Raw genomic sequence first — 15,996 nt, forward strand, 5'->3', positions numbered from 1 at the left:
TTTAACTTTAGACAACATTTCATGCACTGTTAAACATGTTAAAGCAAGTTGCAAGTGAAAATCTGTGTGTCTGACTGAGTTTGCATTACTGCTTATTTTGACCTCTGCTGGCTGAGAAAAGCTCATTTTCAACGTCCAATACAGAAAGTGATAAAAACAGATCCAGTCACTAAAAAAGCAATTTCTTTTTAACTTTAGACAACATTTCATGCACTGTTAAACATGTTAAAGCAAGTTGCAAGTGAAAATCTGTGTGTCTGACTGAGTTTGCATTACTGCTTATTTTGACCTCTGCTGGCTGAGAAAAGCTCATTTTCAACGTCCAATACAGAAAGTGGTAAAAACAGATCCAGCCACTGAATAGCATTTTCTTTATAACTTTAGACAACATTTCATGCACTGTTAAACATGTTAAAGCAAGTTGCAAGTGAAAATCTGTGTGTATGACTGAGTTTGCATTACTGCTTATTTTGACCTCTGCTGGCTGAGAAAAGCTCATTTTCAACGTCCAATACAGAAAGTGGTAAAAACAGATCCAGCCACTGAATAGCATTTTCTTTTTAACTTAAGACAACATTTCATGCACTGTTAAACATGTTAAAGCAAGTTGCAAGTGAAAATCTGTGTGTCTGACTGAGTTTGCATTACTGCTTATTTTGACCTCTGCTGGCTGAGAAAAGCTCATTTTCAACGTCCAATACAGAAAGTGATAAAAACAGATCCAGCCACTGAATAGCATTTTCTTTTTTATCTTTAGACAACATTTCATGCGCTGTTAAACATGTTAAAGCAAGTTGCAAGTGAAAATCTGTGTGTCTAACTGAGTTTGCATTACTGCTTATTTTGACCTCTCAGCTGGATGAGAAAAGCTTATTTTCAACGTGCAATACAGAAAGTGATCAAAACAGATCCAGCCACTGAGTAGCATTTTCTTTTTAACTTTAGACAACATTTCATGCACTGTTAAACATGTTAAAGCAAGTTGCAAGTGAAAATCTGTGTGTCTGACTGAGTTTGCATTACTGCTTATTTTGACCTCTGCTGGCTGAGAAAAGCTCATTTTCAACGTCCAATACAGAATGTGATAAAACCAGATCCAGCCACTAAAATGCATCATTCTTTTTGTTTTAGACATTTCATGCACTGTTAAACGTGTTAAAGCAAGTTGCAAGTGAAAATCTATGTCTTTGACTGAGTTTGCATTACTGCTTATTTTGACCTCTGCTGGCCGAGAAAAGCTAATTTTCAACGTCCAATACAGAATGTGATAAAACCAGATCCAGCCACTAAAATGCATCATTCTTTTTGTTTTAGACAACATTTCATGCACTTTTAAACATGTTAAAGGCAGATTGGAGTTTTGCTTACCCAAAAATGTTCTGAGGGCAGAAAGAAAAATGATTGGTTCACAGATTTAACCAATGAATTTGAAGCAGAGGCGGGGCTTACGTGCTTGGAAACGTGGAGGGAAACATCCATAAGTATACGTTACACAGACTTCGTGGGGGTTTTTTCATTGAACGGTAAGTGATTTTATGTTTAAATTGATTAGAACCAAGAGATAAACGCATTCAGTATGTTAACATAGAAACTGTTAATAACTTCTATTATAAATGTTCTCCGTAACGTTACACGACTCGACTGCTGAACAGTCAACCGCACCAAAGCAAGATCGCCTAAAGGGTAACGTTAACGACCTTGAGAGAACTAATTAATCTTTCCAATGCCTCTGTCTATGAAACAAAGATGTGACATCAGATCTTTTTTTAAATACCCGCGAAAATCGGTTAAAAGAGACAGGAGTTTAACATAATTCATATCTGTGTAACTGTAAAGTTAGTGAACTACGCGCTGCTCTCAGAGCAGGAGTTTAACATAATTCATATCTCTAACTAGTGAACTACGCGCTGCTCTCAGAGCAGGAGTTTAACATAATTCATATCTCTAACTAGTGAACTACGCGCTGCTCTTAGGGCAGGAGTTTAACATATTTCATATCTCTAACTAGTGAACTACGTGCTGCTCTTAGGGCAGGAGTTTAACATAATTCATATCTCTAACTAGTGAACTACGCGCTGCTCTTAGGGCAGGAGTTTAACATATTTCATATCTCTAACTAGTGAACTACGTGCTGCTCTTAGGGCAGGAGTTTAACATAATTCATATCTCTAGTGAACTACGCGCTGCTCTTAGGGCAGGAGTTTAGTATAATTTGGCTCTGTGTAATTGTAGTGAACTACGTGCTGCTCTTAGGGCAGGAGTTTAACATAATTCATATCTCTAACTAGTGAACTACGCGCTGCTCTTAGGGCAGGAGTTTAGTATAATTCATATCTCTAACTAGTGAACTACGCGCTGCTCTTAGGGCAGGAGTTTAACATAATTCATATCTCTAACTAGTGAACTACGCGCTGCTCTTAGGGCAGGAGTTTAACATAATTCATATCTGTGTAACTGTAGTGAACTACGCGCTGCTCTTAGGGCAGAAGTTTAGTATAATTCATATCTGTGTAACTGTAGTGAACTACGTGCTGCTCTTAGGGCAGGAGTTTAACATAATTCATATCTCTAACTAGTGAACTACGTGCTGCTCTTAGGGCAGGAGTTTAACATAATTCATATCTGTGTAATTGTAGTGAACTACGCGCTGCTCTTAGGGCAGGAGTTTAGTATAATTCATATTTGTGTAACTGTAGTGAACTACACGCTGCTCTTAGGGCAGGAGTTTAGTATAATTCATATCTGTGTAACTGTAGTGAACTACGCGCTGCTCTTAGGGCAGGAGTTTAATATAATTCATATCTCTAACTAGTGAACTACGTGCTGCTCTTAGGGCAGAAGTTTAGTATAATTCATATCTCTAACTAGTGAACTACGCGCTGCTCTTAGGGCAGGAGTTTAGTATAATTCATATCTGTGTAACTGTAGTGAACTACGCGCTGCTCTTAGGGCAGGAGTTTAGTATAATTCATATCTGTGTAACTGTAGTGAACTACGCGCTGCTCTTAGGGCAGGAGTTTAGTATAATTCATATCTGTAACTAGTGAACTACACGCTGCTCTTAGGGCAGGAGTTTAGTATAATTCATATCTGTGTAATTGTAGTGAACTACGCGCTGCTCTTAGGGCAGGAGTTTAGTATAATTCATATCTGTGTAACTGTAGTGAACTACGCGCTGCTCTTAGGGCAGGAGTTTAGTATAATTTATATCTCTGTAACTAGTGAACTACGCGCTGCTCTTAGGGCAGGAGTTTAGTATAATTCAGATCTCTAACTAGTGAACTACGTGCTGCTCTTAGAGCAGAAGTTTAGTATAATTCATATCTGTAACTAGTGAACTACGCGCTGCTCTTAGGGCAGGAGTTTAGTAAAATTCAGATCTCTAACTAGTGAACTACGCGCTGCTCTTAGGGCAGGAGTTTAACAATTCATATCTGTGTAACTGTAGTGAACTACGCTGCAGAAGTAACATTAAACAGTATAATTACGTAACATACATGTAACATTACTCACATTTTTCAGGCCACTTGGTCAGTATAATAAATTTGCTTAATTTGACTGTTAACAATTTGACTTTATGCAGGATTGTTCATTGTAGCTCATTGTAGAATTGTCACAGGTCTGTTGGTTCAAACATGCTTATAGGAGCAGCCATCAATATAAAGAGTATTGTCATTTTAAGTGAAGGTGACATTGAATGTTTGTACTAACTAATGATATTTTTTGGTATAGATTTAATTTGGATTGCTGTCTGCCAATCCTGCCTAAGGAGAAAAATGAATGGCAAGCTTGACAATTACTTTTTTGTTAATCTATTTAAATTCCATCCATTGTATATTATGAGTAAAAATGAGTAAATTCAGTACAATAATGTGTTCTTCACACTGATAACATAACATGTTGTCAATGCATCCATACAGTCTTACAGATTATAAAGTCCAGAGGGCTGCATGAAAGCCATGTTAACATTGGAAGAGTTGGACCATATCTGCTTCACATAGAAAGCTTTCAGTCCCTTGTAGACCAAAAAAAAGTTTCTGATGAGGTAAGTTATCTTGTCTTAGCTTTTTTTTCCAGGGGTGTATGCAAATAACCTTTAATTTGTTTTATCTGGATATCAAGTTATGTATTTTTTGTTAATGCTACTTTCACTTTTATTTTTGATTTCTTAGTGCTTTTAGCTAATTGTTTTTGTCTGTTTGTTATGCCTTCCTTCACAGATCATGGATGCATTATTCCATCTGTTTACCATGGTAATAGATTACTAACTGCTTTTAAATGTCTTCTTTCAGTAGCCTACTTTGTGTAACACTTTTTTTGTAACATACCAAAAGGAGTTTTATCATATAATTTGGAAAAAAAATATTATAATGTTTTTTTATTAATCTATTTTCTTTTATGCTTAATCCCCTTATTAAACATGGGTCGCCACAGCGGAATGAACCACTAACTTGTACAGTATATGTTTTACACAGCGGATGCCCTTCCAGCCGCAACCTAACACTGGGAGACACCCATACACTTACATTCACACATAAAATACAGCCAGGGGTGCATTTCCCAAACAATGTTGTAACTCGTGGCTGAACTATCATAGTTCGATGCATAATTTGGGAAAAGAACCATGTAGTGACTAGTGTTTCCCAAAACACAGTTTCTCTGTCACAGATCCATCGCTTGAACCACGTTAGTTATAACGTAAAACGCCCATAATAATGCTCTAAACTGGGTGGAGTAACTACTTATTTAAAGAAGAACCCATAACTTCTTTGTGCAAATGATATTGTTTTACTCACACACTCATTAAAAATAAAATCCAATATTAGTTTTGGTAAAAACATGCACTCACTTTTCATATTAATTGAAATAATTGTAAATGGCAGATAGGGCTTATGTTTGCTTTACTAATATTATTGAGAAGTTAAACATTACATATTCTATTCTAAAACATAAAATCACATACAAAAGCCAACACTATTCTAATATCATATAAATCATATAAAATTAGGCTATTAATTATAAAATGTAATGTAATATTTATTATTCATTAAACTTTAATAATATTGATGATGATTATTATTAAGTAGGATATTGTTTATTTATTTTTTATTTTTTTTAAAAGTGTACTTTCACAATTTAACACATGTAAGCCACTGCAGAAAGTTCTAACCAGCAGGCCCATGTCATATACAGTACAGATACTTAATAAATAACCCACTATAAGTTAAAATAATTAGCGTATGCTTTTTGTTTTCACAAGCCTTGAAGACGTAACATAAATTCCTCTTTTAAATAATAGTCACCTATAGCTTTCGCCATGAGGCTGTGTTCAAAATGACATCAATGTTTTCAAAGTGCACTGCGAAGCGAGCACGATTTTACACATGAAGATCGCTGAAACTGAACTATAAAAATTGTTAGAAATCAAATTACACCTAAGAGAGATGACCCTAATGCTTTTATATTAGAAATGTTCTAAATGAATAGGGCATAGGGGGGATAAGTGGCAATAGAACACAGCCAGGAACCATGTTTTAAACTACAGCTCCAAAGGTGTGGTTGCAAGTGCTCAAGTTTCAAGACGCAATTTGCAAATGTTCGTTGGAGCGACAGATTTGGAAAACGGCAAATCAACAAACTATGTTTGTAATGACGGAATTTGCGACCTTAGTTGGCTAACGATGGTTTTGGCAAACACACCCCAGTTTAGCTCATTTGATTCACCTTGCACATGTCTTTGGACTGTGGGGAAAATAGGTGCACCTGGAGGAAACCCACGCGAACACTGGGAAAACATGCAAATTTCACACTGAAATGCCAACTGACCCAACCAGGGCTCAAATCAGCGACCTACTTGCTTTGAGGCAATCGTGCTACCCACTGCGCCATCTTGACGCCCATGTTTTTATATATTGCATGGTTGCTCAGTGTTTTGCACTGTCACCTCACAGCAAGAAGATAACTGGTTCAAAGCCCAGCTGGGACAGGTGGCATTTCGATGTGGAGTTTGCATGTTCTCCCTGTGTAAGCATTAATTTTCTCTGGTTTTCCCCATAGTTCAAAGACGTGGTATACATGTAGATGAATTGAATAAACTAAATTGACTGATGTGTGTGTGAAGGAGAGAGTGTTTGGGTGTAACATATGCCAGAGTAGTTGGCGGTTCATTCTGTTATGATAAATCAGGGACTAACCCAAAGGAAAGTGAATAAATAAAGAATAAAAAAAGAATAGCCAAGAGTTAGAGGTTCAAGTGTAGATGGAAGATGTCTCTTTAGTGGCAATCAAATGCATAATATAGTATTTTAAAGAGTTGCAAATGTTTTGTCTCTTCAACAAATGGTTAAGTGTAGTCTAAGTGGATGGTTGTCTATAAGTGCACATTGTTATATGCATTTGTTTAAATTATAATTTATATATTTATATTCATTTAGACACAACCAGGTGTTGTGGCAATTAATACTCACACCTTAACTCAGATCTTAGAAGGTGAAGCAAGAGCAAGGAGCCGTTATTTTACCAAGGTATGAAAGTATGAAAAGTAACACAAGTAGTCTCACAATAGTTGTTCATTTGCTCACACTAAACGCATGATATACATAATGTTTCTGTTCTTTTTAGAGGAACATCTTTGAAAATATCAATGAGATTGTTGGTCCCTATTTGGAGGATGGCAATCACTGGACATTTTTTGTAAGTCAGTCTGTTAGAAAACATGTTTGGTATTTACTAATGTGCATATTTTTAACATGTCAAGCGTAAGTTCCCAGAGAAATATGTATGGCAAAAAATATTTTTAGTTTTTCAAATGATTTTATAAAAAATATTTGTTCTAGCACTGCAGTCTGGTGGATCAAACTATTTTGTACCTCAATTCACTTGGGGAACAGGATGACCAGTACAGTAAATTAGCTGAAAACTGGAGGTACCAAGTTTATAAATACATAAAAAGAAAATAAACTTTGTATTACACATTTAAATTACACATTTAAACCATTTCAAACTATGTTGTAGCACATTTGCTGCATCAAAAGGTTTCCAAGGGCCTTGGAAAATGATCAAGAGGTGCCATGCTCTTCAAAATGACAGTATTTCCTGTGGTGTTTTCACAGCTGTGGTAAAGTTATTTATATTGTAGTGTTGTTATTATTATTAATAATAATATTATTAAAATAGTTAAAAAGTTTTAGAATCTTGCAAATTTTGTAATTACTAATGATCCTGTATTCATATGACATTGTTTTTTATTTGTAATTTTGCTGCTGTGACATTAAATTTATCATTCTTTTTGAAAAACATTCAGTTTGCTGAAGCCTTTCTAGGAGGTGCAAAGGGGTATCTTGCATGCTCACCTGTACAGCAAGAGAGGGAGCGACTAGGGTTGCTTCTCTTCAGCTCACTTGGTAAGTTCTACACACATGTGTTTTACATATATTGATTGAGTTTCATATTTGTTGTTTTCTGTTTCAGATAGGTCAGGTTTTTGTGGGATCTGTCACTTTATCTAGGAAGAGCAAGGCAAGTGATTACAATTCAAATTAAGTTAATTGAAACTACACAAAAAAATTAAGAACCATTATATTCTTAACAGATGATTCTCTAGTTTTATTTCTGTAGTGTTTTGAATTATTAATCCGGGTTGAAATGGCTGATTGATTGGAGACTAAAATAAATACAATTTTAAATTATCCTCAGACACTGGACAATATTGACCCTACAATTTTGTGATGAAATTTATTTTCTAGGAAAAATGTTCAGTTTGTTTAGCAAATATCCATAAAAAGTGCATACCTGACAATCAAGAAGATGCAAAGTGTTATTTTTGCAAAGGTACGTTCTTATGCTTATAAATACTCTAATATTACATCTTACAATCTGAGATGCTATTAGTTAAGTTTTATAATAGTATGCCAATGTTCATATTGTTTTTAAATATATGCATTCTGTGAGAAGACAGCTCAGGAGAAAGTAACCAAATCCACACTAAAACTAAGGGACAAGACAGCTCAGGAGAAAGTACCGGTAATGGATTTGAGGCACAAGACAGCTCAGGAGAAAGTACCGGTAATGGATTTGAGGCACAAGACAGCTCAGGAAAAAGAAACGGTGATGGATTTGAGGCACAAGGGAGCTCAGATGAAAAAAACAGTGATGTATTTGAGGCACAAGACAATTCAGGAGAAAGAAACGGTGATGGATTTGAGGCACAAGTGAGCTCAGATGAAAGAAACAGTGATGGATTTGAGGCACAAGACAATTCAGGAGAAAGGAAAGGTGATGGATTTGAGGGACAAGGCAATTCAGGAGAAAACAACCAACAACGGAGAAAGAGCAGAACTGAGGGAAAAGACAGTTTAGGAACAAGTAACCAAAATTCCATTGTAATTGAGGGAGAACACAAGCAAGATCATTCAGGTACAATTTTAAGTAGAGATCAGGGCTAGGAAAATGAAGAAAAACATATCTTAATGCTCTAGATAGGTCTAAGGACAGTACAACTCATTCATGTCTCATTCAATAAACATAGTAAATCATATTATGTTAACTGTTAATATATGACTTTCCCCAAACTTCCAGTGAGGGGATTCCTGGTAGAAAGTGTCCTAAAAGTTTCAGACTTTCATCAAGCAAAGAGGTAAAAGTAATATTGAATTGGATAATACTGAAGATTATGTTATACATCATCTTATTCTGTACACAGAATGGTATTAAATAATAAATATATACAGGTTTTCCCCTCTTTCATAAACAGCAGATTTAAAGACTTAAAGCACCATTAATTTTGAATCAAACACCTTTTTTAATCTCCCCAGTATATGTAGCGCCATTAAAGTCCTTTCTGTATTTAACATTTCAGTTACACTTACTATTTACATTGCAATGTCAGATTAATGATGTTGTGTGTTGATGTCATGTTCAAAGAACTTTAGTCAAATTTATTAAATCAATACTGGAAAGATTAAAATGTCATTTCTAAAATGTTGATAAAATATGCATTGTTTGGTTTAAAACAGTTTATAATGTTTTAGTTCTGTTTTTAACAGCAGCACAGTACAATTTTCTAAATAAACCTATAAACAAATTTAATTTACAAATAAATTCAAGCACTTTCAAGAAACTGCTTTTTGAGTACTTTCCATGCCTTAAAATTTAAGTACTTTCAAGAAGTGTGGGAACCCTGTCTATATTTTGTATTTGTAAGATATTTGAAGCTTTATAACGCTCATAATTGTTAATTCAGATACCTGGTTACATCAGAAGAGCTACAAAGGAGGTGCTCTCCACCAGAAAGTTACTCTGCAAATACAGTAGTGGCCTATCTAAGGAAAGCCAAAGGACAAAAAAGGAAAATTGCTGAGAGGTTGGCAGAGCTAGATGTAATGCCCTCAACACGAACAAAACTCACTTCGCAGTGCTCCAAACTATGTGAAGGTGTGTAGAAGGGCAGGAGTAGAGTACTTGAAATAAAATTCTAATAACTTTTTATTACTTTGAATCATGGAAATTTTTATTATAATAAAACTATACTAAATGCAAAATTGTTGCAATTGTAATTCCCAGGTGTTGTCCAGAAATGCTGAATTCCCCAACAGCATATTTTTAAGTGGCTTTAATAAATCATTATCAAAATTATTAATAATGTATTAAAAAAATGTTTTTTCTTTTTTGCTGCTTCCACATTATTGGATAGTTGTATGGTTATCCAAGTATAAATAATTTGTTAAATAGGCAGTGAGTGTACCTGCTTAATTTTTTTGTTTATATGTTGGACATTACAAATTAATTTGTTGAATATTTAATACATTTTAGATGAATGCAGTGATCTAGCTGATGATATAATGTACCTAGCAGCCAAGACCATCCCCCAGAAAAGAGTGGCTCAAGCCTTGCCGGAAGAAGGGAATGTCCATGCAGCCTTGGCCAGAACAGAAGACTGCATGTAATATAATTTACTTCTACACTTGACATTAACTGAATGATTGATTGATCAGTTGAAGCAGGAATGTAAAGTTTTTTTTTTTGTTGTTTTTAATTTCAGGAAGACATTAAAAGCTGTGGAGAATGCTTTAGAGGCTCACTGGGAGACATTTAACCTGGCAACACATGGTCTTGGACCTGCTGTTATAAAGGGCACTATTTCATTAATTGACTCATGTCTTAAGGAGAAAATGAAAGCACTGAAAACAAAAAACACAGATGTGTAAGGCTTGCCTCCTGTTTTCTTTTTTGATGTACACTGTTCAGTAGAATATGGAAAAATAAAGGCACTACAGTTTAAAGTTTCAGTTTGATTTGTTTACTTTCCTGAATGCTTGAAACCTTTCTAGTCAATAAAATGTAATACACAAGTAGTAGATTTTGTTAACAATGTTTTTTGAATGCGTAACATTATATATATATATATATGTGTGTGTGTGTGTGTGTGTGTATATATACATTTACATAGCAATTAACATTTCAGTAAGACTGTTGCAAGATCAGACTTTATTGTTGCGTTTTCCTATTTTTTTATTTACAAAATGTAATTCAAAGTAAACTTGATTTGATTTCACTAACAGTATTCCAAAGATGTTACAGAATGAACAATACAATTAGTGTTAGTATCTGGTAGAAAATTACATGTTTCCATTTTGTAAATTGTACATTTTGAATACAGCCCCTTTATCATATTTATCGATTTGATTATTAGCTCATTGATGCGCCAGCTCACCCATATAACAAAAATGACAAGATATACATAGACACACATTAAAAACATGTTAAAGCATTGTAATTTGTTCGATTTCTGCATCACTACAGTGCCATTTTGTGATTTGCCACTATTTGAAGAGCAAAAATATAACTTTAGAGAAATGTGATTATTTTAATAAGACATTCCCTACTTACAGAGTGAACCTTGTTTTTTTCTTTTTGACTATGTAATTAACACTGACTCTATCTTTTGCTTTTTTGACCATTTTTCTATAACCATGGAGAGCAGCAATTTTTCTTTTCCTTGAAACTTTGCTAAACTGGGAAAAAATCAATTTGTGTGCCCTCTGTACTAAATTGTACACTTCCTGAGTCTCTTGAAATTGTTCTGACTGGCTCCACTCGTGAAGATCTGTGAGCATGTCCTGCAGTGTAGCCTTTTTTCTTTCACAGGACTGTAAGCATTGTAAATCAAAAGAATCGCTCTGACAAGATTTGTAAAGAATGCTGTGAACTAATGTACATACACACAGCTCCCCATGACTATTTGCAATGCATGTGCAAAATCTTGTCACTTTATGACTTACTACTCCTACACTCCCATCAAAGTGACAGACAGTAAGGTTTTCACTGTCTGTGAAGTAGGATTGACTGTCAACAATCTTTCTTGCTGCATCAGTCCTAAGGTCTTGAATCACAAGTCCTTGTTTCTCTGCAATTGTCTTTGAAAAAATTAAGTGTTTGCACATAGATCCTCGTTGGAATCTTTTGCAGTTGCACGTGTGCATCACCAAATCAACAGTGTGAAACTGTGCTTGTATCTGGTGGTACCAAACATACTCCATCTTTAGACATATCTATTTTTGTATCCAGGCCTTTTGCAACCATAGACTGAGCAGCAATAATGGTGTCTTCGCTGTTAGATCTGTTGATTCGTCCAGTGTCTGTCAGATCATCCAGGTAACTAAATGATAAAATAAGGTAAAAAGTCAAATGACATGAAAAATCATGTACTTTCTTTTGATCATGAAAACTGACAATAACAGGTACTACAATAAAGATTAGTTTGTTAATTGTAGGTAACTTGTAATTGCCAGAGGTGGTTTATGTTACATACAATCAGAGTACCACAACATAGACATGATTTCTGTACCTGGTAATTACAATTTGGCATATCAACAGTAATATGGTGATCTTAAAATTTACCTGTAATATTTCTGAACATCACCACAAAGCAAGCAAAGAAGCCGATCAATACTGCTATTCATCTTCCCCTTCAAAAATTGGTACTTCACTGTAAGGAAAAACCTGTACAAAAGATAAAGAACTTACAACATATTTTGTACAATTTTGTCATGATAATCATGTTATATTAATAATATACCATAATGAAATTTTAGAGCATACAATTATCATTGTAATAGTTCACCTCTCTGCCTTATTGTTGGTTTCACTGTTATGATGATAGAATGTCCGACCAAAATTGGACCACAATTCTCCCAAACAAATCCACTGATTCTTGAGGTAAGTTGATACATGTGAACTACCTAATAATGTATTCAGCTCTTTGCATTATGTCGCTGATACATTGTTAAACTCCTCTTCCTGTTAAAAACCACAAACAAAACTGAAAAAAATCACTGTTAAGTTATGGCTACTTACATTTACACATTTAAAGGGATAGTTCACAACACTGCAAGTAATCCAAACTGTTATGGAAACATTTCTTTAAAAAACAATGTATTAAAAAGCACAATAACATTCAAGGTGTACAGCAACATTAAACAGAAAACAAAAACCTGACCAATCTAAGGAAAATCCACTGTATACAGTTTATATTTTAGGTTTCAATAATGGAGACAGATTTTTACTTTTGAAAAATAATTATGCTATATGATGAGTATTTGAAAAAAATATTACCGTTAAGCACGATTTCATTGATGCCATTGCTTGAATTACAGTATTTCTTTGCTCAACAGGCAAGTTCCCTCCATCTTTTTTAACTATCCATCTATGCACAGCCTGCTCAAAAAAAAAAACATTTAAATTGCCAAACGGTTGTCATGATGAATGTTTTAAAAGATCTGTGATTTAAATCTTTCACATCTTTTTGTAAAATTTTGAATAAAGAAGTTCAGTCATACCTGAAGTACATGAAACCAGCAAAGAAGAACCTTCACTTTTGGAAAAACTTTTCTAATGGCATTGAGTTCCTTAAGGTCACGGTCAATCATTATTGATCTAAATGATTAGGAAACAAGCGATTTAGTAACATAAGCATGCAATATGAAGGCTAGTGTTTACAAAATCAGTATTGGTGTAAACGATTTGTTGTCTTTATTACTCAATAGTTGCATTTGTTTATAAAACTACACCAAAAGTACACCAGCAAGCGTCTGCTTACTCTGCTTGCAAAATTTACAAGGTTATACGTTTATACGTTGTTACCTTGGAAGAAATCCAGGGTTGTGTATTGCAAGTTTTTCCAAGCAGATGGCAAGTATGTCAGCTGACTCTTGACTGATAATAAAGTAGGCAAATGGTACTGCTCTTCTAATACTGTTTGTCAAAAGAAGCGCATAAAATGCATAACCATATGATGTTAAGGCTTTGTAAGTGGCATCCATAAATACCATAGGATGTGGATGTTCTCTAAGCAGTTGGTTTTGCCAAGGTGTCTGCACCACAATTATTAATGGTTGATCTTCACTCAAAGGCTGGTAGTAGCAAATGTTCCCCTTCGGGGGGAACTTCAGCACTATAAGTGGATTTGATTTGTAAAATCCACGCATTGGGAGGTTCGGTTCAGAAGCTACTCGTCTGAAAGAGTATTGAACGGGCCAATTAAGAATGAATTGGCAGCGCAAGCCTGCGCAGGTGAGCGGCATAAGCAATCAACTGAGTATATAAGCTCACCTGGCGCCAGCAGACGCTATCCTTTTCGCTTCAGAGACTTTCTGATCGAGTCGATGAGGGTTCCTCCTGCTGTGACCAGCGATTCTGAGCGAACGAGAGCATTCTCCCGGTCCAGAGTGTGTACACGCAGTGGCAGACGGTCGAGCTGGGTTTCTCCCTTGCCTGGCGTTCTTTGGGTCCGGTCCTCCAGAGCGGTGCGTATAAAGTTGCAAACTTCACAGAAAGAGCAACACAGTCGTGCAGCACGTCCTTATCAGGACGGCGCTCCGACTGTGCGTTTCTGGATGCGGTGGTTTCCTGTCCTCGGATGATGGGCGCGGGCACTGCGTTACATGTCTGGGGGTCCAGCATGTTAATGCGCTGCTCGCGGGCAGTTCATGTCGTCATTGCGATGCCATGACTGTTGCGCAAGATCGCGGTTAGCCTTTGCAAAAGGGTGAACCACCCCAGTTGTCCCCTGCTCTGCAGCGGGCACTCGGGCAGATCTGAGGGTTTCAGCGAGAGATAATCCGTCGCCCACGGGCCCGCGGACCTCCCGCTCCTCTAAGCGCTCCATCCAAGCTTCGGGCGGGGGAAGCGATCCGTCTAACAGATGGTAGCCCTTACGCCCGATGACACCGGAGACCAGATGTCCACCGCGGCATCGGAGGGTGGGCTTTCATTGTCCGATGATGATCCAGACCCGCTCGCCCCCTTCGGGCTGGTGAGCGCTGTCACTACGGATCCTGAAACGGACATGTTAGCCGTGCTTTCCCGGGCTGCTTCGGCCGTGGGTTGGAGATGGTTTATCCCCCAGCTCCGCGGCCGGACCGACTAGAGGGGCGTTCCCTTCTTCCCGGAGGTGCACAGTAGGCTCACGCGGTCTTGTAAAGCACTTTTTTCTGCTCGTGCTGCGTGTTCCTCCACCCTAACCACTCTTGACGGTGAAACAGCCAGGGGGTATGTGGCGATTCCTCAGGTTGAGTGCGTGATGGCGGTAAATCCGCGCGGCGCCTCTTCTTGGCGGGATCCGCCTCGTCTCCCATCCAAAGCCTGTAAGTTATCTACCTCCCTCGGAGCTAGAGCTTACATAGCTGCGGGCCAGGCTTCCGCCTTGCATGCGATAGCCACCTACTAGCGCTACCAAGCTGCACGAGGGTGGGTCCAACCCAGGCTTACGAGCTTCGCACCGCCGCCGACTTAGCTCTTCGGACTACTGAGTCCGCTGCGTGTGCGTTGGGGAGGACGATGTCCACATTAGTGGTCCAGGAGCGCCACCCCTGGCTGATATGCGCAAAGTCGACAAAGTCCGCTTTCTTGACTTCCCCATATCCCCAGCCAGGTTCGGCGACACTGTCTGTGAATTCACCCAGGAATTCAAGGCGGTGAGAGAGCAGTTGGTGGGTGATGTCTTATCGGCGGTCCGTAGCCCGCTCCGCCCGCCGTGCCATTCATACCTGCTCCTCGCCGAAGGCGCCCGCCTACGAGAGCTGCTCCGCCCCCGCACACGCCTCAGGCGAAGCGAGCGCGTCGGGCACCTCGGAAGCAGGCAGCCCCCCTGCCCAGAACGCCGCTAAGTCCGGCAACGGACCGCGAAGCGCCCCTGGGACAGGCCATCTGGAGAAGAGGGAACTTGCTCTTTCCCCGCTGGAGGGCGGGGCCCCATTTCCAACGGCACTTTTTACTGCCATGAAAACATTATGAAAGGGCACTTTTCACTTCCCCAGATGTGACAGCCCGAAATCTGCCAGTCTGGGACGCTATGCTTTCTAGCTTGCAGATTCGGTGCGTTTCGCCAGTGGCTCACGAGCGCTGGGAGGACGGTCTCCTTTCTCCCACCCCTCGAGCCTCCCCTCCGGAGCTCGGGTTTGGAGTGAGAGCAAATATCTCACCTCCAGCTTTTCCGTGGGACCCGCGAGCTTCCCGGATCAGCACACCCACTCCGCGCTGCCCCACTGCTGGTACGTCAGCGATTGTAGCGATGAGTCCATTAGCGAGAGCTCTGCCTGCCTGGTTAGCGCGGGCCAGCTCTTCGCGGTGGCTCATACGCACAATCAGACTCGGCTATGCGATTCAGTTCGCGAAACGGCCCCCCAAGTCACGGGTGTGTATTCACCAGGGTCAGGCATATGGCATCCGCAGCCGCTTCATGCCGCTCGGATTATTCTATATGAGACCACTTCAGCACTGGCTTCACGATCGAGTCCCCAGACGCGCATGGCACGCGCGCGCACACCGAGTCTCTGTTACTGCGCTGTGTCGCCGCGCCCTCAGCCCTTGGAGCGACCCCTCGTTCCTACAGACCTGGGTGTCTCTAGAACAGGCGTCCAGTCTTGTTGTCGTTTCAGCAGACACTTCCAACACGGGCTGGGGGGCTGTGCGTTGCGGGCATGCGGCTGCGGACCTGTG

General features: G+C 38.7%; 1 protein-coding gene and 1 pseudogene across 2 annotated transcripts; one reads left to right on the forward strand and one right to left on the reverse strand.

Annotated features, from left to right (window-relative positions):
* Positions 1–1,446: 1,446 nt before the first annotated feature.
* On the forward strand, positions 1,447–10,286 carry LOC137491401 (uncharacterized). The gene is made up of 14 exons (XM_087247697.2): positions 1,447–1,523; positions 3,733–3,783; positions 3,921–4,045; positions 4,221–4,253; positions 6,435–6,524; positions 6,622–6,693; positions 6,837–6,925; positions 7,015–7,117; positions 7,304–7,433; positions 7,954–8,415; positions 8,578–8,635; positions 9,242–9,432; positions 9,811–9,940; positions 10,040–10,286. The coding sequence occupies exons 2-14, from the start codon at positions 3,777–3,779 to the stop codon at positions 10,203–10,205; spliced, it is 1,656 nt and encodes a 551-aa protein (XP_087103823.2). The 5' UTR covers positions 1,447–1,523; positions 3,733–3,776; the 3' UTR covers positions 10,206–10,286.
* A 510-nt stretch (positions 10,287–10,796) lies between these two features.
* LOC110439337 (uncharacterized) lies at positions 10,797–13,063 on the reverse strand (annotated as a pseudogene). Its single transcript, XR_015482252.2, has 5 exons — positions 12,837–13,063; positions 12,613–12,714; positions 12,122–12,297; positions 11,899–12,000; positions 10,797–11,656 (listed from the first exon to the last, which is right to left on the reverse strand). The product of XR_015482252.2 is annotated as an uncharacterized LOC110439337, transcript variant X1 (transcript).
* Positions 13,064–15,996: the final 2,933 nt, after the last annotated feature.

This window comes from Danio rerio, chromosome 4, assembly GCF_052040795.2.
Source record: "Danio rerio strain M-AB ecotype USA chromosome 4, GRCz13ab, whole genome shotgun sequence".
Lineage (NCBI taxonomy): Eukaryota > Metazoa > Chordata > Actinopteri > Cypriniformes > Danionidae > Danio > Danio rerio.

Bases quoted from the DNA above. Each gene is read 5' to 3' on its own strand.
- LOC137491401 (XM_087247697.2), top strand. The intron at 8,636-9,241 runs GTAAAAGTAATA...TTGTTAATTCAG, and splicing joins GACTTTCATCAAGCAAAGAG to ATACCTGGTTACATCAGAAG. The intron at 9,941-10,039 runs GTAATATAATTT...TTTTAATTTCAG, and splicing joins GCCAGAACAGAAGACTGCAT to GAAGACATTAAAAGCTGTGG.